At 38.0% G+C, this 25,466-nt stretch overlaps 2 protein-coding genes across 8 annotated transcripts in view; one reads left to right on the top strand and one right to left on the bottom strand.

The window, feature by feature from the left end:
• Positions 1–25,466, bottom strand: part of LOC149717545 (serine/threonine-protein kinase 32B) — a 79,709-nt gene that overhangs the window by 1,695 nt on the left and 52,548 nt on the right. For 3 of the 6 annotated variants that reach the window (XR_016366966.1, XM_089839808.1, XM_089839798.1), the window contains exons 2-8: positions 14,910–14,965; positions 9,628–9,792; positions 9,355–9,515; positions 2,299–2,426; positions 1,563–1,666; positions 743–859; positions 475–600 (exon numbers count right to left, since the gene is read on the bottom strand). Coding sequence is in view for 5 of the 6 variants with exons in the window: in XM_089839808.1 (XP_089695934.1) it covers positions 475–600; positions 743–859; positions 1,563–1,666; positions 2,299–2,426; positions 9,355–9,515; positions 9,628–9,792; positions 14,910–14,965 (857 nt within the window). In the remaining variant the exon portion in view is untranslated. The remainder of the gene's footprint in view (positions 1–474; positions 601–742; positions 860–1,562; positions 1,667–2,298; positions 2,427–9,354; positions 9,516–9,627; positions 9,793–14,909; positions 14,966–25,466) is intronic. The other 3 variants (XM_089839815.1, XM_089839817.1, XM_089839826.1) reach the window with 2 other exon arrangements.
• On the top strand, positions 23,771–25,222 carry LOC149717549 (uncharacterized). Of its 2 annotated transcripts, XM_089839434.1 has the most exons (5): positions 23,771–24,039; positions 24,142–24,300; positions 24,359–24,530; positions 24,594–24,950; positions 25,042–25,222. In XM_089839434.1, the coding sequence occupies exons 2-5, from the start codon at positions 24,288–24,290 to the stop codon at positions 25,187–25,189; spliced, it is 690 nt and encodes a 229-aa protein (XP_089695560.1). In that variant the 5' UTR covers positions 23,771–24,039; positions 24,142–24,287; the 3' UTR covers positions 25,190–25,222. The 2 variants fall into 2 exon arrangements, with proteins under 2 accessions (XP_089695560.1, XP_089695552.1); XM_089839426.1 differs by having other exon boundaries at positions 23,771–24,300.

Genomic DNA, 25,466 nt, shown 5'->3' with positions numbered 1-25,466 from the left:
TATTACTTGTCAAAAATCTAATTAATTAGACGTGACCATCCTCCGATCCCGTTTTCATAAGTCTAATTTTAGTCTACTAGCCTATATACACTACCAGGAATAAATACAGCTCATAAGAATCATTGTGCGCCCATATCTCCGATGTTAATTTTTATGGGGGGTCTGTGGGCCGACCTTAAAAACTTACTATCCGTCACGCCTGATAATTCTGACGTCTTTCTGACTGTGATTTAATTCAATGGTAGGAACGCGAGGTCAGGCTCGCGCAAGGTGCAACATTAGGCTATAGCTCTTCCCACAAAATCCACCTAGATACGTTGAGAAAATGGATGGCTTCACAATGATTCCTATTGGCTGTATGCATTCCTGAGACTATTCCCTTTTCGTACAATAATCCTAAATGATCATTTAGGCTTAACACGAACGAATTCTACCCCGCAAATTCGCCATAGAAGGTGAGAGAATGTGTCTTACGCTTGGCACGAAAGGCGGGATGGCCTCTCTCCTCTTGACAGCCTCAAAGTCTATTTTGGCCATATAGGGACTCCCTTTCATGTCGGCGACGCAAGTTAAACGACTGGCGGGACTCAGGCAGAGAAACTTTGTACGAATAATACGCCCACGAAAGAAAGAGAGGGGGGAAAGGATGGTGGTGGAAGAGGAAAAACGAATTAAGAATATAAGGGGTCCGGTATATACGGACGGTGGTGGCAAGTCAAATAAGCTTTTGTATCGTAATTACTTGCTGGACGAGAAGAACCATTTTGGAAGAGACGTGAGAGGGAAAGGGCAAAGAAGGACCGCGCATCATCGAGCGGACTTCCTCTAGCGGAGTACCGGAATGAATATCGTAAGGACGCTAATTATCCAAGATGAAAAGAGAAAAGAGTACATATAGTATCAGAAGTGTATAATACTTCTCTTCGAGAGAAGTGTATGAGCACAAAGCAGGGGGTAATTGTCACATGATTCTTCCCAACATCATTTTACATTTGGAGCAAGGTTACTAAACCTAATCATATACGCCATGATAAATGGTTCCCTCATCACATTACTATTAGCGCTTATCTATTTGCCAAGGCGCATGCGCTTGTGGATGGATTTTTGCCCACGTCAAGACAATCAAGGTTTGTGGGTTGATTGCTGAGGATTTAGTATTAAATTAACAGTTATAGAATTCACCCTAGCACGGTGCGATCCATACCCATCTGAAGTTTGATGAGCAGGAGAGCAAACAAAAGGGTGCATGAGCCTGGGAATAATCATGTTACATGTATTAAGAGGATACAGAGTGTCATCCTTCTTCTATTATCCCCTTCTGGTAGTATAGTCAGCCGCCCACCATATCCCAACAGCGGGGAAGAAGAGAAAGAGCTTTTTAAAACAAGGATGTAATCATATAGTACGCGTCCGTCCTTCCCGTAACAACCAATACTATGTTATTAAAGCTAAGTTCACAATCAAGAGGGTTGACCTCTGGTCAGACTGGGTGCCGGCATGGAGAAGGACAATGTACATATAGCCCCAAACCCCAAGTACAAAGAAAAGAGAAGAAGTGTCACCTGTCCACAAAGCATCTCGTAAGCGCAAACTCCCAGTGACCACCAATCAGCCGGGAATGTGTAACCGGAACAATGATCCAAAGCGCTGTCGAATACTTCCGGCGCTGTATTATATTATAAACATTGTTCCCATTTTATATAACAGGCGAAAGAGACACTCAAAACTCGAGAGCGAGAGTGTGTTGATCACAACTTTAGAAGTAAGTCAGTTAGCCCTGCCCAATAGCCAAAATTTTTTATTCCTTATAGGAAAATATGAATTGTTTTTCCGGAATTACGGGATTTTATAGGAGAAAAAATGTGTTTTTATAGGAAAATATAGGACTAAAAATGCTCATTTATAATAATATTTTGGCTTAAAGTATGTAGCAAATATAGAAAAAAAAATAACAAATCGGATTTAATAGTTTGAAAAGAGGAACTTATTTGAGATATATTATATAAAAATTCCAGATTGATCTCCGCAATTTCGGTGTCTTTAGTCAAATTTGATCTCGATGAAAGAGCTTAATTTTGATAAATTTCATGCTAAACTATACGAAAACTTCGACTAAGTCAAAAAATATATTATATTATAGGACCTTTCATGAAATTAAAGGATAATATAGGAGAGGTTCAAAAATATATGATTTTATAGGAAATATAGGACCGCTTGGCTCCCTGAATATATTTTTCAATCCTTCTAAAGTTTAGATTTACTAGGCCTAAATTATAAAAGAAAGAAGGAAATTCGTACCCATATAAGGTTTGGTTCCAGACATGGACGTCGCTAACTCGCCATCTTTTAAAACTGAGGCGATATTGAAATCAGTAATATGAACGTGACCCGTTTCATCCAGTAGAATATTATCCGGTTTGATATCCCTAATTAAAAGATAATTAAAAACACTTTTTAATAGCAACAAACATTTTCATTCCAATAACCTTTTAAAATAATCAAACAATATTTAGTTATATCAAGAAGGAATAGCTAGTTTACTAGGGAGAAGGTATAAGATGCCTAAGTATTCGCGCGCCATAGTCCCAGTCCCCCTTTCAAAATACAAGGTGGGGGCGTAAAAGGAGGCTGTGCTATTTCGCCTCTCCTCAGTCGGAAAATACCAAGTAATTTTCGTCATTCGCGTCGCGCTGACGTGAGTTTTCAAGAACCAGTGAGAGGCTGATTGTAATTTAGAGGCGGGAATTAACTTCGGACCTACGTTTGGACTGGAGATAAAGCTAGAAATGTGGCGAATTTATACCTTCTCCCTAGTAAACTAGATATCACTTCTTGGTTATATAAGAATCTTTTCCAGATGGAGGCTGCTATTTATAAGGTAGTACTAGTAATTGGTAGGAAAATATTTATTTTTTTCAGGTCGACCCTGGCCTGTATGTCCCTGAAACACAATTTTCTTTTTTGGGGTAGGTTTTTGGATCGAAACTAATTAAGAAAGAGGGCAAAATAACAAGACCGTGGGTGGAAGGAACTTCGGGAAGGGAAATAATTACTATGTAAATAAGGCGGGAAAGTACAGACTCTAGGATTTCGGGATTGTATAACTGTACCCAAAAAGGCGGGATAAAGTCAAGAAAGAGAATGTAAAGAGAAAGAGAGAAAAAATCATCTTCTTTGGAAATATGGCGGGGAAAAAAATGTAAATACGAGTCGAGGGGCAGGTCACTCAGCTGTGTAATCGGTGTACATGTCTGCACCTTTGACGCGTAATATTTAAAAGCCCTGCCCTTAATAGTGCTACATTGATTATACTTAATCTGTAATCAGTGTACAGTGACTTTGACTGTGGTTAGACCCTCGATACGAGTTTAGAATATTTATTTTTCACGTGAATTATTTGTCTTTGTTTCTGATTTCTGATGTTTTATAGAAAGGGGTATTAAGAAATTCACCTAGGGGCTAACCACTGTCAAAGCCGATAGTCAATGTACACCGATTACGGATTACGTGTAATCAATGTAGTACTATCAAAAGCAGGGCTTTTAAAGATTACGGGTAAATCAATTTAGTAAAGTCAGAGGTACAGCCGTGTACACCGATTACATTGAGTGATCGGCCCCTCGAAATTCACCAACAAACTTGTATAGAGGCAATTAAATTTCCTTAGGTTTAAATTTCACAACAATCTCAGCTTAAACGAGCTAAGCCTAACTTAAAATAAATAATTAAGAGCACGATTGATTTTTCTAGTACCAAACATGCAAGATATAACCGTCTAGAGCGCTAGACGTTTTTGTACAATTTTCCTAGAACTCGTTATATTTCCGTAAACTTTTTTTTATCAAACATAGTCAAACTGAGGAACTAATCTAGGCTCCTTTTTCAATTAGATTCATAATCCTTCTAATTTACTAACTAAACGGTATCTCGGAAACAGCAGACCGCGCCGAGAAACCAAAAGCATCGGAGCAAAATAATTCCTGGTAAAAGGAGGATAATACAAATGTTACCGGAAAAGAATAAGAGGGAAAAATGAACTTCCGGACGGCGGATGACATTACATTCTCTTGCCCCCCCCATAGTTCCTCTCATCTCTCTCTCCTTCCTAAACTCTCTCTCGCTCTGTGTGTCTCTCTTTATTTTACTTTGTCTAACATTACTTCCCTCCACACCACTCCTTTTTACCAACTTGCGCTATACGTTGTCACAAAGTCATTTACAAACGGAAGGAAAGGACCGTGCGTCCAAAAAAAAGGAAGCAAAACCAAGAACAGACCATAAACCCGAGAAGGAAACACAGTATCAAAAATATTAGAAAATAGTACATTATTTGATGAAAGAAGACTGAATAAACCTTGGAGGAATGATTAAAAAGAAACCCCAGCCACCAATTTTATCACACCCCATGGTCTAACCAAGTTAAATTAAAGTGAAAAAGACATTTCGCAGCTGTTTTCATCTTCATGGGTCTACTTCCTGAATAAAAAGCATCTTACGTAACATAATGGTTAGCCTAAAAGTTCTTAAGAGTGGGGAAACGTAAAAGTTTTTATCTCCAAAGTTTCTATCTTTTCAACACCACATTCAGGGTTTTTTTTCTTTTTTTTTTTTTTGGAAATTGGGGGAGGGTCGTTGGAAAAAACACCTGTCAGAGTATATTTGGCATTATACAGGGTGTTTCTGATAAGTCTGGCGTAAGTTTAGGGGGATGTTCTTTGGGAAATCGATTTTGAGTCGAAAATGTAACTTCTATTTATGACATTTTGCCACAAGGGATACTCTGTTTTAGGGTTATGATTTGATAGTGTTTTAGGGATGACCCCTTAGTTGAATTAAATTAGAAACCACTGTCTGTTCAGTTTCTTAATTAAAATTTAAGGGGTCATCCGTAAAATACTCTGGAAAATCTTAACTCGAAAACAGTGACCCTTGTGGCAAAATGGAGATAGAAGTTACATTTTCGACTCAAAATCGATTTCCCAAAGATTATCCCCCTTAATTTATACCATACTTATCAGAAACACCCTGTACACCTTCTCAACATCTACGGTTTACATAAATTTCTGCACCTTTATACGTTTAGTTGCATTTTAGCATAGGTATTGGTTTGATTTTTTCATTAAGTATTAGGCTAGAACTTCAGTTCAATCAGGGACCTCTGACATTCACTTGGACTACGGTAACTTAATTTACCTACGTTATAAAAAGCAACCCTAACAAGTTCCAGCAGCCTCGTCTACAGATTGAAATTGCCGAACATAGAACTCTTCAATGTCTATACTCCTGAAGTACTATATACTCTCCGTAGGGATTAAGTTGATTTGAAACTTTTTTCCCGCCATTCTATATATACTTTAGGCGGGAAATACTGACGCAGTGTTTTCCTCTTTATTACGGGCTGAAAGAACTCTTTTCTAGTTTCCCTTTCTCCTTCGTTATATATTTAAATTGACAAGTCACCTTAGTCTAGTGTTATGTATTACCTATATAAATATTTTATGTATTATCTTCAAACTTACACGACAGCTTTTGTCCCCATCGTTGTATCTCGGTGATGTGTGTAAAATATTTACCCCTATGGGTTGCTATTTTTTTTATTTTTCCAAAGCAGCTTATGTTTTTATGGTGTATACAAGAAGGGATATCTATTTTACTAGAGGGAAGTTATAAGATGCCTAAGTATTCGCGCGCCATAGTCCCAGTCCCCCTTTCAAAATACAAGGGGGGACGTAAAAGAAGGTCGGGCTATTTCGCCTCTCCTCAGTCGGAAAATATGACTGTAATTTTCGTCATTCGCGTCGCGCTGACGTGAGTTTTCAAGAACCAATGAGATGCTTATTGTAATTTAGAGGCGGGGAGTAGCTCCGGACCTACGTTTGGACAGGAGATAATGCTGGAAATGTGGCGCGAATTTATACTTTCTCCCTAATAAAATAGATATCACGTCTTGGTGTATATCCTTGAAAGGAAGTTGATTAACTCGAAAGTTATCCCTTGCGCCAAGATATTTTATCATTGAAGCAAATAGGGGAATATCCACTAAGCTCGAAGAAGGTCTATTAATGGTTGTGATCTAATATAGTTTGACAACCAAATATATTGAAGGAGAGGGGCAAGAAATTGGCAAGATAGCTAGGGCAACGGTGGCGCAGAGTAGGTTCGTACACCGTTACGTTTGTTTGAGCCCTAGTTGTTCAGATTTGTTATCTTTATCCACATAAGTCAAAGTCCAGACTCCAGAGTGACTACTGCATGTTCCCCTATATCCTACAGAAGGGCTTTGTGGCTTTCGGGGTTCAATTTGCCATCCGGCATTATTTTAAAATGGCGGTCAGTATCTAAATGTAATACTGAGCTAACAACTGGCTATGGGGAAGAGATAGACTGACGTCACGCAGCCCCCCTCTGGTTGGCATTTTTGCGCGTGGAATACTGTTTCCAACCGTTAGGGGGGGATGAAACTCCAGTAAGATATAAAAGGGTGTGACGGTTCAGGGTCAGAACTGTTAGCTCTCTATTAAATATATAACTGACTATAATCAGTCACAGTCTTAGAGTTCTACAACGGCGCAACTACCGCCCTAGAAATTCTCAGTGCCGAGTCGATTCGTTTCGTTTCTGACTCGGTGTTTTGGCTGCTGACTTTTCTTCTTTATCTCTCGGTTCGCTCTCTTGAGTGGATATGAAAAGGCTTGCTGAGTTTGGGAAAATTTTTCTACACAGGGAAAAAATCCGGGTGACGGTTGACAAAAGCTTTGATTCTCCTAAAACCCGTATAGAAACCCTGGACTAAGCGTATTTGGGATGTTTTCTCGACAACAAAAGATACTGGGAGAGATTATTTTCAGTATACAGCCCAAAAAATTAACATTTTATTATTATAAATAGAATATTTAATATAAATTGGCTTACAAATTCAATTATTCTCTTTTGTGGATCCGAGCAATATTCAAATCACGAGAGGGGGGAGGGGGATATTCCCGTATAACTTTTACTTTAGAAATTCAAACTACAATCGCAATTTTAAATTCTAATCCCTTAACATAAAAGGAATTAAACCTAAGCCTTTGGCTACTTTCAATAATATTGTATTTTTGCCTTTTCTACTACTATCCATGGAACTTTACTCTTTGTATTCTCAATTTGTGAGAGGCAAAAAAAGTCTTTGGGGGTATACGGGCCTATTTTACTTCCTGTTACATTATACAAAAGAGTTCGCTGAAGTTGAGAGTACACTTGAATTTAATCAATCAATTCAAGAATATGGACCTATATACAGGGTGTTCAAAAAAGGGTGGAAGAACCAAAGAACAGTGGGATGGATCTATGGGAAATCATTTTTGAGCTGAATATGTAATTTCTATGATGTTTTGCCCTAAGGGACACCCCCAAACAAGTTATGATTGGACTGGAGGTGTTTTACGGATGATCCCTTATAATATAATTAAGAAACTGAAAGACGATGCTAATTCAATATTCTTCGAATAAATGATTAAATTCTTATTAAAACTCTCTACAATAGAGTGGTTCGCTAGAGAGAGAGAGAGCTAAAGCCAAAATGGGAAGCTGAAAAAGACTGAAAAGATAAAAAAGGCAGAGTAGCAGAAAAAGACAGTCTGAAGCGAAAACCACCACAGAGATTCTAAAAGATTCTATTCACGCATTGAATATCCATCCTACCATCGCAAAAATGTTTTTTTTTCTTTTATCCTACACTACGGTGCGTAGGGGACATCACGAAGTGCTCTTTAGAAATAGAGATAAAAAATGAATGACGAAAAACCAAAAGAAAAAATATTAAAATTCAAGCGTTTTTAAATAATTTCACCGCCAAAAAACTCATACATTTAAGAATATAAGATTAAATACTTATAATAATTAATATTCATAGGATTACCGAACATATTCTTGGTAATAATATATTTAATCGTCATGAATAAAAGATAAATTTGTAATACATTAAATTAAAATATTTTAACGTTACCCCTGTAAGCTGGCTTCTCCCTGAACACGCATGCTTAGCAGGGTAAACATTTCTACAGGCGTTCTATGGAAAATACCTTAAAGCATTTGCCCCTATAATTCGGCTTTCCCTAACGGACTTTCATTCATATTAATTTCTAAAAACATCACAAACCAATGCAATTTCGCTAAGCCTAACTAATGTTTTTATATCACGCTAAGCCTTGGTTAAATTATTTTCTTTTTTCCTGAAACACGAAAAAAACCAACAAAATCCAACAAATGGAGGTCAAACTCATCTCAAAGTCTGTTCTTCCTCAAAACAACGAATACTTTAGGGCCTTTTGTAGGTCATTATAAGTCACGATAAAACCCACGAAAATAAAGAGAGAAACGAAAATGGGTGATATTCTTGATAGGGTCAATTGTTTTTCGCGCGCGGAACCGATATAGGAAGGGGGTTGGGTACGACCCCTTGGACTTCTCTATTTCCGAAATGTTTTCCAGAACGGAAGAGAAAAAGATGAGAAGACGCGAGCAAAAGAGAAACGGGGATGATGTGGAAAAGATGCTAAAGGATCAACCGGAGAGGAAGTAAAAAGGGACGCGGAGAGACAAGAGGAAAGCTAGAATAGGGAAAAAAAAGAGAGGGCGACATCGCAGAAACGAAAAGCATCAATCAATGCCTTGTCGCTCAACGACCGCTTTTCATATCCGGTTTGGGACACTTCCGGGGACGGGATACGAAATAATATAAAAAGTGGGGTAGGAAGATGAAGGCCCGAATGAAACAGAAAAGAAAAGAAAAAAGTATCGGCCGTCTGTTTCATTGAAAGGTTATAAAGAATCGGCGCCCCCAAAAAACGTTTCTAGACGAAAAAAGAGAATAGATTGATATAAGAGCTTCCACCCTCCTCTAAAGGCGGAAAGCAGCCCAAAGAGGAACCAAACGCGTTTCATACACCAAAGTTAACCGAAGCGTACGCCATATTTTTGCCATGAACAAAATAACTACATTGGGATGGAACAAAAGTTTTCTTTACGATAACATCAGAAAACTTGTTTGAAAATATCCCGCTGTGTCCCTATTTAATATTATTCGTCTCTATTAGAGAATCGATGACATTGCATCGACTACACGCTCGATTGTTATGTTCAACCTCCTATCACCCCCAGGGGTCCAGAAAAGGACAGGACATAAGGAGAAGAGAGGGAGAGAGAGAAATAAGCAGTCATCCTTCAGATCTTCTGAAATGGTATAACCCTTTTAGCCAATCGTCCGTATAGACAAAAAAGTGTCCTGGTCGTCATAAGACAAGGGGGGGCATCAAAAGGGACGAGGCTTACAGCTAACCCTCGTAAGAGTGAAACCACGCGATAAGTTATCCTTACCTGTGTAGAATATGGTTCAATCGGAGGTAATCGAGTGCCATGGAGATCTCGCAGATGTAAAAGGCCACCCTCTGTTCTTCAAAGGCCCCTTCCTGTTGCAAATGGTATCGTAAGTCGCCTCCAAGTAGAAGGTCGACGACCATGAACATATCTTCTTCGTCCTGTAGAAAAATTGTCATAAAGTTATAACAAACGCACTAAGTTTCTTAGCGTGTATTTATTAAGGTCAAGGGTTAGGACGAGACGTATTTAAAATACAAATTGAAAACACACCTGAAACGTGAACCATAAATTGACCAAGAAAGGGTGCTCTAATGAGGACAGAATTTGAATTTCTCGTAGCACATTTCTGAAGGCGTCCTTTTGTAAACACTGTAGCTTATTCATGTACTTCATGGCGTACATTTGATTCGAATCTTTCTTTTGCACTATACACACCTAAAACCAAAAGGGAATATTGGTTTAATATAAAATAAAGACGCAAAATATTTGAATAGAAAAAAAAGTGAAGATTAAGCTCTAGGGAAAAAAAATTATTTTAAAAAAGAAAAATATATCACGGTGGTCTGGTCAAAGAAAATGGGTTAAGGAATAGAAACAACTATGCGAAGAAACTGCTGACCATCATTAGACGAAAAAATAAACATAATGTAATGAGAGACTATAAGAACTGTTTGTTTCTATTCCTTATTAAAGTTTTCTTTGTTTTAGCCAGCGTAGAGACGCCTGGGCTAATATACGTGATTGGAATCTAATATGGGGAGAAGAGGAACAGCGCAGTTGCCATAGTAACCATTTATAGTCGTTGCAGGAGCACCTAATACCTATATACCGCGATACAATCCGAGTTTGCTCTATTGTTATGGATAAGATACCACGTTTCAAGGGGATTTAAAGGTAGAGCAAACTGGGGTTGCGACTTGACGTAGAGATATAAAGAGAGAAAGATATAGAGAATGATAAATAATTCAAGAAAGATAAGCTAGCGCCACGCTGAAAAACACTTTTTTCGCAAAACACGACAGAAAGAAACAGCGAAGAAAAGTTGGCGACCGCACCGCGTAGCCCGCCTTCAATATCTAATGAAGATGGACGGAGTTACGAGCTTAAAATCGTGACCAAATACAAAATTGCCAAAAAAATTTTTTTAAAGGGTTGCGAGTTCAGCTTTCAGAGCTAGAAAAAATATTTCGAAAAAATTCCAGAACAGTCAGTATATCTTACAATATTTGTTGTTGTTGTGGTTACGGGGCAAAAGTTCGCCGATTAAGCCTTTGCGTCTAACGTAAATTTATGAATTAGGCTTAGCAAGGAAGTTTAAAGTCACGTATTAGGCTTAATGGAACAATAACAAACACTAGCTTAAAACTTAATTAAAACGCTTGAATTAGGCTTAGCAATGAAGTTTAAAATCACATTAAGGCTTAATAAAACCATAACAAACACTAGATCAAAACTTAATTAAAATGCTTAAATTATAGGCTTAGCAAGAAAGTTTAAAGTAAAAAAAAAGTAACCGTAACAAACACTCGGGCTATTCAAACTAGCTTAAAACTTAATTAAAACCTGCTGTTCACGCTCATTGTCTAAAATGTCATCACTCCAGTTAAATATAAAGGTTATTTAGGACTTCACCCTCTTAATTGTTAAATGAAGGAAGCCTGAAATAACTTCCAATATAATGGAGCGCTATCCATGTGTATATACGTATATATTTAAATGTCCACAATCCATTATCTTCTCAATGTCTGGTACATACAATGAACCATTCATAAATTAACGCGGATATAGAATAAGTGAAATTGAAGGGTCTTTGTAAACGGTAAACCCTCATCGGAAAATACCTAGAATTAAGATCACATCTCGGGAAAGGTGGGACGTAACAAAGACGCTAATATACCTCGACCTTGCTTCGACTTCAAGTTTGATAAACAAAGGTGACAAGGCCTAACCTTAAAAGTACACCAAGCGAACTGAGACTTTAATAATGATTATAACATTCCCGAATTTCGAGAGCGAATGTCGTACTCTAAGAATTAAGTTAAACCAAGAAGTGATATCTAGTTTATTAGGGAGAAGGTATAAATTCGCCCCATTTCCAGCTTTATCTCCAGTCCAAACGTATAGTAGGTCCGGAGTTAATCCCCGCCGACTCTAAATTACAACAAGCATCTCATTGGTTCTCGAAAACTCACGTCAGCGCGACGTGAATGACGAAAATTACGTATTTTCCGACTGAGGAGAGGCGAAATAGCCCGGTCTCGTTGTATTTTGAAAGGGGGACTGGGACTATGGCGCGCGAATACTTAGGTATCTTATTTCTTCTCCCTAATAAACTAGATATCACTTCTTGGTTAAACCTAACGGTAAAACTAACCATTAAATCTTAATTTTCGCTTGGACCTCAACCGAGGTTGTAACTTGTAAGGAATACCTTAGGGAGAACAACTCCGTGTTTGTTACAAATGTATACGCTATAGAACGCTGGTTTCCAAACGATGTTACTCATTATATACCATTCTCGCCATTTTCCTTTTTCCGATTTTCAACTCGGAACCCTGTTTCTAAATCGACTCTAAAAGCGAAATGAAACCATTGCACGTGAAAAAAAATACATAAATAAAAAGGCGCGAAAATCCCGCAATGTTTCCATCCACTCCTCGGAATATATAAGAAGAAATTCGTGTCGGAAATAAAAGCTTTTCAAGGAAATGTTTTTGGGTGCATTTTATATGTTATTTTTTTACACGTATCCCGTGGGCTATGGGATTTTTTATAGAAGCTTTATTTTGAGTGGGAAGAAGTACGAATTCTTATCTCTCTGGGAGTGTGGTTAGTGATTCGCGACACGGATGGTTCAGTCCTTTAAAAAGGAAGGGAGAAGATTTACGTATAACTCAAGGGGAAATCGAGTTATTTCTATTCCATCCCATATTTCTTGAGATAGGACTAAACTCTCAAAGTAATCTCTCAAATAAATACCATAAACACCTTTCAGGAATTTGAGATTCTAATACATGGTAATTGTTATTAATAAACCCAACTGAATAATTGATTATAAGTCATTTAGACGATAAAAGATCACGCGTAACATAAGTTCGTAAGATATGATCCATAAGTTTGCCACTGGTTACAAACTGGAGCTTGTCATGAAGTGACGTAAGTCATAGATTCGAGGTAAAGCGCCGCCTGGTGACTGGGGCGCTGTCAAAGGCTTAGTACAGACTAAATATGAAAAGATGGAAGTCCTGCAAAATTAACCACCGAGTGTAGGACTTCAATTCTCGCTTGTCGTTCTCGAACTAGTTATCTCGAGATGTAAGTCTCTAGCATTAAGAAGTATAACTAGTGTCATACTTATGGAACATATCTTAAAAACCTACTATGGTGTAAAACAAAGTATCATCAACAATTACATTTCTCTACTACATAACCAACATATGAGCGTCAAGAGTGACTATTCCCTATAATTAAGTCCAAATACATCAAAGAAACTGAATCAATTTTAACGAAGCCCAAATTAATAAGAGTTTTGACCGCTAAATCGGTCAAGTACCTTGAACCACCCTTTTCAATACACCGGTAACGAATTACTTAGGAAATAAATATCGTCTAAAATAGATGGATGAAAGCTAGCGGAAAGGATTTCAACATATAGGGGCGAAATAAAAATCAGTCTCGTAGAAAGGATGAAATCTCTCCTACCTGTCCAACCATGACCATGGTAAAAGAAGAGGATTTGAAGGGGACCCCCCCCCCCCAAGCACCCGTCTAAAGAAAAGCGGGAGGAAGAAGGCTTGTCTTATTTGGCATCTAGGAGAGAGGGTGGCGTCGAGATTTAGTCGAAACATCCTCGACATTTTTGCTGTAAGAGAGATTTCAACGCTGGCTGACAGCTCTAACACGAGAGTGTATGTATATATACTAAGAGAATGGTGATCTTTTCCGCGCCAAAAACCTTGTAGGGATAAAAAAAGAGAGAGAAAAACTTCACCTAGCCGGAGATTAAACGCGAGGACGTATATCTGAGTAATGATATTGTACACGATGTCTTTCGTGGATATTACAAGGACACTACAGTTCAGAATAGAAAGGTTAAGCTTCAGAGGAAATTTTTCGAACTAGATAGTTATGCTATGTTGACCGACTTAATGAAATCTAAGCCCGATTTAATGAAATCTAAGCCCGATTGAATCTCACCTAATCCCGATTTAATCTCATCTAGTCCCGATTTAATCTCATCTAGTCCCGATTTAATCTCATCTAGTCCCGATTTAATCTCATCTAGTCCCGATTTAATCTCATCTAGTCCCGATTTAATCTCACCTAGTCCCGATTTAATCTCACATAGTCCCGATTTAATCTCACCTAGTCCCGATTTAATCTCACCTAGTCCCGATTTAATCTCACCTAGTCCCGATTTAATCTCACCTAGTCCCGATTTAATCTCACCTAATCCCGATTTAACCTCATCTAGTCCCGATTTAATCTCACCTAATCCCGATTTAACCTCATCTAATCCCGATTTGAGAAGGGTCAAGCATTGAAGAGGAACAACTTGTTTGGTCGAATTTAACAAAAAATAGGTGATGTGGAACTCTGAAGAGGATATAAAAAGTGAAGGGTCTCAGTTTGCGAGAAATCTTATTTAACCTCGGTGACCATTTACACCCACCGAATTCTGGTTTGGTAAATATTTGTACATTCCGCTAAAACGCGTTTTATTAAAAAAGGGAGATTGTAGACAGGGATTTTGATCGAAAAATGACGAATTTCACCATGAACTGGGTGGGGTCATAAAAACCATCGACTAACCTAAAATTAATTAAAAAGTTGTTTCATTTAAGATTAAACTTGTTGCTAAGCCTAAATAAAATATTTTGATATAATATTATTGAATTTTCTTTTCCACGCTTGTAAGCTCGAGGCAAAGCGTCAATAAACAAACGTAGACTATATTAAGAGTCTTTGCTTCCCAATAAATTAATATCCCCAGTTGTCTATTAAGAGAATAAATTATGTATTTATTCATTAATAAATATTAATTTTATATGTTTGAGCGTTCTGTATTCGGAATATAAATGGGCTTATTTAAGTTAGGTTTATATTACAAATTAAATATACTTCATCCAAATATATATTGACTCTTCCCAAACAATCCACTAAGCCTAACTCAAACTTTTCAAAGAATACCTGCATGGCAAGGCTTAACTAATTCTTTTTAACAACCAAAGTTTGGGATGGAAAACTATTAATACAAATAGGTATGATCAGAAGCTTCTGGAGTGGTATGATCTAAAAACGGGGTAAACTCAACGCAACTTTTTGTTGACATTAAGATATCTTACTTTTCCGCTAAGCCTACAATTCAAACTTTCCAAAGAGTATTGCCAAGGCTTAAATATATTTTTATTTTTACTAAGCAAAGTTTGGGATGAAAACTATTAATAAATAAATAGATAAGATCTAAAAGCGGGGCGAATTCAAAGCGGAAAACCCAAATAAATAACGATACAAACCTTTATTGGTACATATATAAAATAAAGATATCTTACTTTTCCAAAGCTTCCTTTGCCGATTGCCCTTAGGATCTGGAAATCGTCAAAATGCACTAAAGAGAAAGAAAGAGAGAGAGAGGAAAAAATACTTAAGTTTATAGAAATCCTGGCACAAGGATACATTAAGGAAGAGCGCATACAGTGTGGCTTAGCTATTTGAGAATGGAAATAACCAATAGCTTTTATAATCTCATAACGGCTTCTTTCATGGCCTTCTTATAGAAGCTATTGGTTCATTCTCAAATAGCAAACCCAACCTTTATATTAGCCCCACTTCCGATACATCCTCAGTTTGTCAAAAGGAGAAAAAAAAAGCAGGATGTTAGAAAAAGGAAGAGTGCAGGAGTGGAGATGGGTGTTCGCGTCAAGCCACGTCCTCGCCTTTTTTGAGTTATTACACAACGGCCGTCATATATATATATGAAGGATTCTAACCAAGATTATATAGCAGGCACGGCTAGAAAGTTACCGTAGAAATTTAACCCTTTCTCTTCTTCACCGTCAAGGCAACATGGACCTTATAAGCCCTAAACATCGGATAGGAAAACTGGAGGCTTTGGCGATACAAAAAAAGATTCACCAACACAACCAAGGAGAGCTTAGAATCCCGATTAGAGTTACTGCTTTGAGGGATAAGGCGACAACTTGACCCCCCATTGTATTTATGGTGTTATAGTTCAGGTAAGGATAGGCTTAGGTTTGGGCTTTTTTTTTTCAGGAAAGGTTAGATTAGTCTTAGGTTAGGCTTTTGTTCAGGAAAGGTTAGATTAGGTTAGGTTAGGTTCAGGTAAGGTTAGGCTTAAGTTCAGGTAAGGTTAGGTTAGGTTCAGGTAAGGTTAGGCTTAAGTTCAGGTAAGGTTAGATTAGGCAAGGGTTGGGTAAGGCTAGACTTAGGTTCAGGTAAGGTTAGGTTCAATGGAGGATCAGGTTACCGTCTTCAAACCCTGCTTCTCTCGTCCCGTTTAGAAATAGAAAGCCCATGGCAGCAACAAATAATAAGAAAAAACTTTCTCAGGGCGGGATTGACTTATGATATACATTATATAATCTAGAGTTTAAAAGAATATATCCTTTACTCCCTCCACCCAAGCCTGCATGCACTCGCAAGTCCCACATCACGTAATTGCCAACCAAGGAACATTTTCCGATAAAACAGTATCCAATATAAAGAAGAAGAAAAAAAAAACAAAGAAAGCCAATTTTTGTACAGTTTTCTTAAGCTCTAAGAGAGACTGAATTGTTGGGAAGGAAATTGAAACATCGCGAGCGAGAGAGTGTGGTGTATGTATTGGAATGGGAATTGAAAAAAAAAATGTTTTTAAGAGGAATCAATTATCTCGGTAATTGTTCAAATATTGGTCATGTAGTTGAACAAACTCAACAACGTTGATCTATTATATATATATACCTACACAGGGTGTTACTGATAAGTCTGCCATAAATAAAGGGGAATGTTCTTCGGGAAATCGACTTTGAGTCGAAAGTGTAACATCTATCTCCATTTTGCCACAATGGACACTGTTTTCGAGTTAAGATTGCATCCAGAGTATTTTACGGATGACCCCTTAAATTTAATTAAGAAACTGAACAGCCAATGCTAATTTAATTAAGGATAAGTAACTCGAAAACAGTGGCCTACGTTAAAGAGAGGTAATTTCGATTGACTAAATTCAACATAGAACGAATACCACGACAAAAAGTCAAGATGCATGGTGAAAATTGACAGACACTACGATGCGTCCTCAGGACTTGGATTGGACACACACACACAAAAAAAAAGAAGTATAGAATGTTGGAATTGTATTATCTCTCAAACACTCTTCGACGTACACTTGAAAGAAATCCGTCGTTTGAAAAGAAGTGAAATCATATCGAGGTAGGCCTATATAGGATCAGAAACTTTCATTTCGCGAGAACGTTTTCCATTACATTCTGGGGACATATAACCATTGGGTTACAATCTCCGGTTCCAAAAGTGTCAAAAACTGAATGGACCGGGAATCAAATTTCACACTATACAGTCGGCGTCGTCCAAGTAACTGGAACGCGCAAAAAGGGTTCGCTCAGGAAGTATTCCCAAACTCAATTACTGCTATAAATTGAATTCCAACGTCCATTCCTCGTCCCAAATGTCCTTCACCAAATTAGGGTGACCATTGGGAAGACCGAGGCTTAAATACGGGTTCAATATAGTGGCATTCGTATATATAGCGTCGCCTAGCCTTTTCCCACGCAATTAATTTGAAGCGGGTTAAAATTTAAGAGTCGTGAAAGCCCGCTGAAGGACGAAGTGCGAGCTGGACGGACGTGGAGGGGCCACCCAAAAACCGAATTAAAATCGATAATTAGGCTCTCCATTTAAGCACCCGGACCAAATCAATCAGCTGACCCGAATCTCTCTAACCAGTTTAACTCTGGTAAACCCGAGGGATTCAAAGAGTCCATAATAAAGAGGAGTAGAACCTTGAAGGATGGAAGTTTGATATGCTGGAGTGGTATAGTTGCTATGGTGAGATCCGTGGCTGTTTAAAAATCCCAGCATGCTTTTCAGGGTTCTGATTCATTAAGTGCAACCACCTCCAGGTGGAAATATTTTTACTACAGCTTAAATATAGTAGTTCTTGTTGCTATAACCATGCAGGTTACACCTGAAGTATAATACATGGGTAAATTTTACGGCGATGCATCATGTGAAGGGCCGTCTAGTGTTAGCGCTATAAAGTGTGATTACTACTCCAGTATACACTTCTCTCTTCCAAGGTAGAACGTTGGTTGGTCTATGGAATAAGTTTTGTTGTCAACTCGCTTCTTTCTATGCCCCTTTAATGGTGAACCGGATGTAAGAAGCAAAAATTAACTAAACTAAAAAGAAATGGGGAGTTGATTTTCCAAAGCTAATAGCTTCTTCCACTCCTCTTCTTTATACCCTCCATGGTGTAGCTTCCTGGTAGCAGTGCGGGTCGAAAGGCTTATCGCTCTTTAAGCAAAATAGCCTGCAGGGGTGCACCGAATTAGAATCTCATTGATTTAAATGTATGGGTAAAGGGTTATAGTTTCTTTTCTTTTTGGCCCCAAAAAAGAAGGTTCAATATATATGGGTATACAAAATCGATTAGTTAGGCCTAATCGAAAACTACCGAACGAGCCAAACTCTTTTACCTAATTGTTTCTCTCGTGCCAAATTCCCAAAACTTTCCAGAGCGTCAACACCACTTTAAAATTAAGTTTAAATCAACAGAAAGTGAGAGGCTATTTAAATAGCGTTAGAAAGCGTCTTCCCTAAGCCTAATTACAATTAATATTTGCTTAATATAGCGGTTCAGACTCTGATGATATCCTGTTATTAGCCAGGCCGAAAACCGGCTTCCTTTAGACTAAGCAGAAACATAAGCTCATAAGATATGTTCCATAAGTTTGTCACTGGTAACTTAGAAACTGGAGCTTGTCACGAAATGAGTGAGGTAGGTCATAGATTCTAGGTAAAGCGACGCCTGTTGAGGCGCTGCATGTCAAAGTCTTAGTAATGCAGACTAAATAGGAATATGAAAGTCCTGCAAAACTAACCGAGTGTAGTCAATTCTCGCTTGTCGTTCTCGAACTATCTCTCAATAAGACTCTAGCATTACTAAGTTTAGGTAGTGTCATACTTATGGAACATATCTTATAAACTTATGGTACAATTAATATTCGCTTAAAATAGCGGATCATGCAGTCTCTGTTATTTAATGACGTCAGCAATGAAGTGCTAAAGTCTAAACCCGGCTTCCTTTAGACTAATTACAATTAATATTCGCTTAAAATGGGGTCAGACTCGTATTACACTCGAACCCCTTAAGTGACGTCACTATGCCTAACCGAGAATGGGACTTTTCCGCGCCATTAAACGTATAGGGGGCCCCGGCGGCTAATGGACAAGGCTGCAGCAGCTCCGGGATCTCATCATATAACTGCATTCCTTCTCTTTCGCTATACTCGATTGATAAAAAAGAAAGCTGTATTTTCTCCACTAATAGGGGCGAATCGTTTCTCCATCTTCGAGAAATTCTAACGATGTTCCTGAACCGAACCAATCGCGCTCAGCGGGGGAGTAGTAGAGACGTTTTTTGACCTCTACAGCCATAACAATGACAACTTTCTGTTATATAACTTGTTAATTTTACCCCGAGACCCGTTTAAAAAAAACAATCAAATTTTTAGTATCTTTGTAATGGGAAGAAAGCAAGGGTTATGACACTCCAAAACTTCAAGAACTTGCCTGGGTCTCTAATATAGCTTGAGTTATAACTGCCGTTTCAAAGTGTGGCGTAATAGATCTTTTCGACCAAAAACAGAATAGGCAACCCTCAGTATCGGGACGTACTACATTGCCATCCGTCTCTACGAGCTCTCATAATACAAAAGACTACAGCGCAGGCGCGAAAAAGCGAGATGAAAGGTAAAGTTTTACCCCCATGTCTTTCCCTTTTAGTTATCCATCGAAATGGTCTATTAGACTTTGGAGGTTTTTAAAAACCATTTCAGATCTAAAATGTTCTTTCCTCGCAATTTTTCTCCCTCCATAATCCATAATTTTAATATGAAATTAATGTATGGCATCTATAGCTGAGTTTTTCAAAAATGGAGGACAAGATAAACATTTTACGTAAATATAAAATCCCCAGCTACGTATACATACAAATTAAAACAAAAGAGAAATTCAGAATTGGGCAAACACAACTCAAAATTATGTTGCGCGTTGAGGGAATTCCTATACTGTTTACCAGAAAATGTACATATATACGCGAATCCCCCATTAATAAAGCTGACACGGGGGACCTACCACACGAGATAAAATCCATATATATATCCCAAGGAAGGCAATGCATCCATCCCATCTATTGACAAATGCCCCAATACACAAAACGTTAAGAGAAATAAACCAAACCTAAGCACGAGATAAAATAAAATGGGAATAGAAGGGCGGACGTGATCTCGTAAAAAGGTCCCGGTTTCTTTCTGGGCTGGCTTTTATTAGGAAACCCTGGCATATAGAACCAATTTATGCGTATAATCATAAGTTAATAAGATATGTTCCATAAGTATGACACTAATGCTAGAGACTTATAGCTCGAGCTAGTTCGAGAACGACAAGCGAGAAAGTTGGCTTCGTCTCGTCTCCATCTAAGGGATAGGATCACGTGACTAACAAAGTTGACTATCTGAGTATCTGTCGTTGAGCGACGAAAATAAATCTCTTATTTTTCTGATTGGATTAGAGCCTGACTCTTGGGGTAAAACAGGTTCTGCGCATGGACAGTCAGATCCCCCAAAACCCGAGAACAAGACCTGAGCTGTTATAAAAATTTAAAAGATTTGTTGGTTGGGTCTATTGACTACACTCGGTTTTGTCTGTACTAACCCTTTGACAGCGCCTCATGCACCAGGCGTTGCTTTACCTCGAATCTATGACCTACGTCACTTCATGACAAGCTCCAGTTTGTAGCCAGTGACAAACTTATGGAACATATCTTATAAACTTATGGTATTATCCAGGGGGAATAAGCAACAGGTATAACGACGGGCACTCCTTTTATCTCCTCTCAAATATACGACTATAACACCAATCAAATAGAGTGATTCATTTGGTGCTTCGTCGCGTATTCCGCCTGGAATAGATTGAATTACAGGGCGCGCGTGCGGCGGTTTGTTTTCCGCGTACGACATCCTACGTTCTCTACAGGAATTACCTCCTCCTACTCCTCCAATAAAATCGACCTAGATATCAAACGACAGATAATAGTTTCTTCGATTAAGGTTATCTCTTTGGGTTCCACTCAACCCTTCCATAGCATCATGGGAAGTTCCCTGTTGTTTAAGTTAAGAAGCAGAGACAAACAAAGAGAGGGTAACCGAAATATTAAGATTAAATTATTATAAAGAACTCTATCGTTGAATAATTATGTTAATAACGACAAATAAAGTTACTCGACTCGGTATGTAGATAGTTTTAACTAAATTCCTCCCCTTCTCTCCGCTTAAACTTCAGTCGCAGTGTTGTCAGACCCTGTTATAAGTCGAGTACTGATTCAATCTGAACTACTATATCCTTTCTCTCCGCAACTTCTTGATTCACCGACTACCTCAAGCAACGCTGTGACTATGGGATTAATGGCAAAAAATAACCCTTTAATGCAAACTGTAACATATGGTACGTGTTTAATTATGTGACAAGGAAAGGAGATATATTTGAAAAGAAAGAAGAATGGTAAACAGTACTCTACAGACAAAGGTATTTAGTAAATAGTTAAAATATTTACGGCGTCTGGGAATTTTAATGAAGTTAAGATCACCTTCCCTACAAAATATATTTTAGTATCATTATACCAGAGGGTTCTCTGGAGATTTGACCAATTTCACAAATTTACATATTTCAGGGTTATTTTTCCCTATATCAGGATAATAACTATGATTATAGCAGCAAAATATATACAGTTAAACCTCAACAGCGCATTGTACTAGTAGTAGCAGTAGTAGAGAAATGAGAATAAATATTCTCTCCGCTTGATTAGTTTCATCCTCTCTTTAACAAGAGAAAGGGTTAGTTCTGATCACCCTGTCCAGGCAGTATCCACCCAAACCCCTCTATAGGCGGAATTCTATTCGAAAACAAGAAGACAATCTCCTTAAGAGTACAGAAACTAAAACTATAGACCTAATGGCGCGTTATCGTGGAAGGAGAGAATTCAGCGCAACGCGACACACGGAGGTTTAAGCTGTACAAACGATCAATCGAATAGGCTGTATAATGCCTACGTAGAAGATACGAGGTACGAGATAAAAGAAACAACAGACTGTGTTTAGAGTTTGCTTTCGTATGCCACGTCTCTTTGGCTTGGGAAAGTATAGGCACGGAAACTATATATAGACCTATATATAGTTTTATATATACAAACAACGTTGATGATTATCAGAGGTTGGATAGGGGTAGAAGACTCGGGAATCGCCGAATGACGTGCTTGCCTTCACCAAAAACTTTTAATGGCTCAGATCAACAATTGTTCTTCCGGTATAGGCGCCCTTTTTGGTCTATTTCTTTTATTTTTTCCCTCGCATTTTCTCTATCGATGGAAAGTGGGTTTGTAGGTTTATTGGTGCCTTTTTTTAGGGCTAACGCATTAAGGGGGAGGACGACTGACCTAAAGTTCGAATCTTTTTCAAACGATGGCGCTCAGATCTGCGGGGAATATAACAATTCTATCCCCCGTGTAGTAGGTATTATAGTGGATATTTAGAAGTTTTCCTTCTATAAACCATCCCTGTACCGGAATTCAGTTAACTATTTATTATTATTCAACGCTATACTAACGCCGATAGAAATAACTGTCATGAAGGCTTTAATGTATTGAACATTAGGTGAGACGAACCTGATCTCGCATCTTTGAAAATGGGGAATTTTTTTTTTTTATTTCCCCAAGCGCGGTTAAGATTACCAGTGAAAGGGAAAGGGCGTGCGTTACTGATCAAGGATAGATAGACCTGAACAAGAGGGGATGTTCACCTCGACATTTTTCATTAAGGGGGAAGACCACTGAAGACAACCCAAAATAGTTCGAGTCCAGTGTTCAAAATAATAGCCCCATACGGATAAAATTTTACTCACTTATAGTTTAAACCCTCTCCTAGCGATTAAAATAGTTTTCATTATTTTTAACTCAATATTAAAGTCAGAATATTTTTTCCCGCTGGTGAAGTTTTGGCTGTAGTTATTCAAGACCAGCTCTTACAATTCAATACCTAAATTTTTGCCTAATATGTCATTCGAAAGACAGTTTTGAGCTGTATCGATTAAAAAAAATTTCAATTAAATCCGTCCAACTGACCTGTGAACACCTGAGCATGTTACGGGAATTTTATCTTTGGATAGCACAATTTCTTTCATTGACCACCATTAGGCGAGTGGTTTGCCCCTCGCGTGACACCGTTACCCCTTTTTCAATAGAAACGCTTGTAATATCTGTAAAGTTTTTTTTCTTGAAGCTACAATACCTATAAAACTAGAGCTGTACTTCTCTTCCCTATTGAAAGTACATTTAGTATAGCTTTGAAGGCACTGAAGTATTCATCTGAAACATGGTGACATTTAAGAGGGTCTGAACTAGGCCTAATGCACAATAAATGTAGCGCTATTAGAAAGAAGGGATAATTTGAGCGTCAGATAAGGTGTGAGTCTTGCTCCTAAAATGTACAGGTAGTTTACGGTTAGTGAACCTTTGTATCATTTTAATACAGTAATGGCAGTGCTGCGTATGCAAACGTCATACTCTTCTCTCTTAGCTCAGTGTCATCCCCTACTGGGCGCGTACAGTATCCCCTCTTACAAGAGTGAGCCCAGATGGAGGCTTGGATGAAGAATAGTTACACTTGGATATATCACTCGTAGTATAACGTGTGCTTCTGGCCGCGGTCGCGGAAATGTTTATTTTTTGGTTTCCGTTTGTTACGTCGTCTGCTCTGATTCCGTTTGAATTTGAAAAATAAACGGCGGTTAGGGTTAAGATCGTTTTCAGTGGCTTTTGTTTATGCGGTGATTTATGATTATGGAAGTTTTAAAGATGAACTATTATTCTTCTAATTATTATAGTAGGTGACTTTATACTTTAAGTATAATTACCTTCTATAATAAAAGAAACCAGTAAAGTTGATGTTTAAATAGCCCTAGGCCTTGGCTAAACTAAACACGTGTTTCTTGTTTGTTACGGGAGTTTCAAGATTTTCACACTACGCGGCGCGAAGGTCGCGTAAGCCATTTGTGGTCCAAAAATTTCTCGACTGATATATCCAAGTGTAACTATAGGGAAATTAATGATGGAAAACTAAAGGTGGGTTTCCATACGCGCTTGAAAGTCAAAAAGCTTGAGCTGAAGCTGCAAAATTTCAAGCTTAAGCTCAAGCTCTGATTACGTTGTGTTTCCATTCGAGCTTACTGAGTAGCTTGCGATTGAAAACCATCCCGATTTTGCTTGAACAGTACGCCAAGCTCATATCTATCGCATGTTGATATTTGCTGATCAATCGGGCTCAAGCTTCATGGAAAAGTAGATGGCGTTGCTAGAGTTCCTCATTTTTAGCCAATGAAAATAAAGAACAGGTAAATTGAATTGAATATATGGCGGATTGACGGTTGTTTTACCAGATTAATTAGTGAAAATGCCAACACAACGGGAATTAAAAGAGTTATTAAAACAACAAGCGGAAGATAAAAGAAAGGAGGCGATAGCTATTAAAGAAAAGTTGATAATACAAGTTCAAGAAAACTCAGCTATTTGGGATAGAAGGTTGGAAGACCACAGGAAGAAAGATGTTGTGGAATGTCTTTGGGGAGACATTTCAACTAAAATGGGTTTACCGAGTAGGTCTTGCCTTAATTTTTTTATAATGTCGGTTATTTATTAACTTTGGAATATTAGAGGAAAAATGCAAATCTCTATGGAAAAGTCTGGTTGATTCTTTCCGCACCCATTTCAACACAGTTACCTACTCGAAAAGTGGTCAAGAATTTGATGATAGTATTTTCGACTCAATACAGTGGACATTCTTCAAGCAACTCCTATTTTTAAAGGATGTTTTTAGCAGACGAGAGTATGATAAAGTGTCCATATTTTGAGACTATTGTCTATTAATTATTTTTCAAATTCTATCTAGAACTAGTTCCAATTTCCCTTCGGCTCTGGAATCAGAAAGTAGTGTTGGGGCTTCAAATACAGAACAGTCACTGGACAACACTTGTGACGAACGTACTGAATCCAGTAATGAAGCATCAACGTCCAAAAAAAAGGAGTATTTATTCAGTGGCCACTCATTTACCTTCCAAGAAGAAATTGTTGAAGATATTGACAGTAATGTGGAAAGTGAGTCTGAACAAATTAAACCTAAAAGTAGTGAGCCTCAAACGACAACCAAAAGAAAAGAACCAAGTAAAACATGCAACCCAAGTAATAAGAAAAGGAAATCCGATAATAGGGATCCGACAATATTGGATGCAATTCAGGCAACAAACAAGTAAGTTCATCATAGTGGAAATTCTTAATTTAATCTAATTACTAATAGTAATTAGAATAAATTAATTTACTATGCATTTTAATAAATTTAGGGCATTAACAAAAGAATTATCATCATCGGAACGCTTTGGTGAATACGTTATTAGGTTACACGAAGCTGTTCCGGAGAACCTAAAGTTAAAATGTGAAATGGAAGTCATCCAAATAATGTACCAATATTCCAATAGCGATTCAACTTAGCTGATTTTATTAAAAATTAAACATATTTAACAATTGAGTCTTCTTTTACACACATTATTATTAACGTTGGACCCCAGGTAACCCCCATTGCCATGGCACTTCTCCATTTTCACTTGAAAAGTACCGAGTGAAAGCTTTACGAACGTCGCTAGCTTCCAAACTGAAATTTCTCGCTTTCGAGGGTTTGAAGCTGGTTAATCCTTTCGCTGGCAGGCATTCGAGGACCTCCCTCCACTTCCCCTGCTCAACATTTTTCAAAAGGTCATGGCTATCAGCA

Source organism: Phalangium opilio, unplaced genomic scaffold (assembly GCF_054372755.1).
Source record: "Phalangium opilio isolate 3A_F unplaced genomic scaffold, DU_Popi_V2 ptg000003l_1, whole genome shotgun sequence".
NCBI classification, from domain to species: domain Eukaryota; kingdom Metazoa; phylum Arthropoda; class Arachnida; order Opiliones; family Phalangiidae; genus Phalangium; species Phalangium opilio.
The sequence above is the reverse complement of the archived record's forward strand: the minus strand, read 5'-3'. Positions and strand labels throughout refer to the sequence as shown.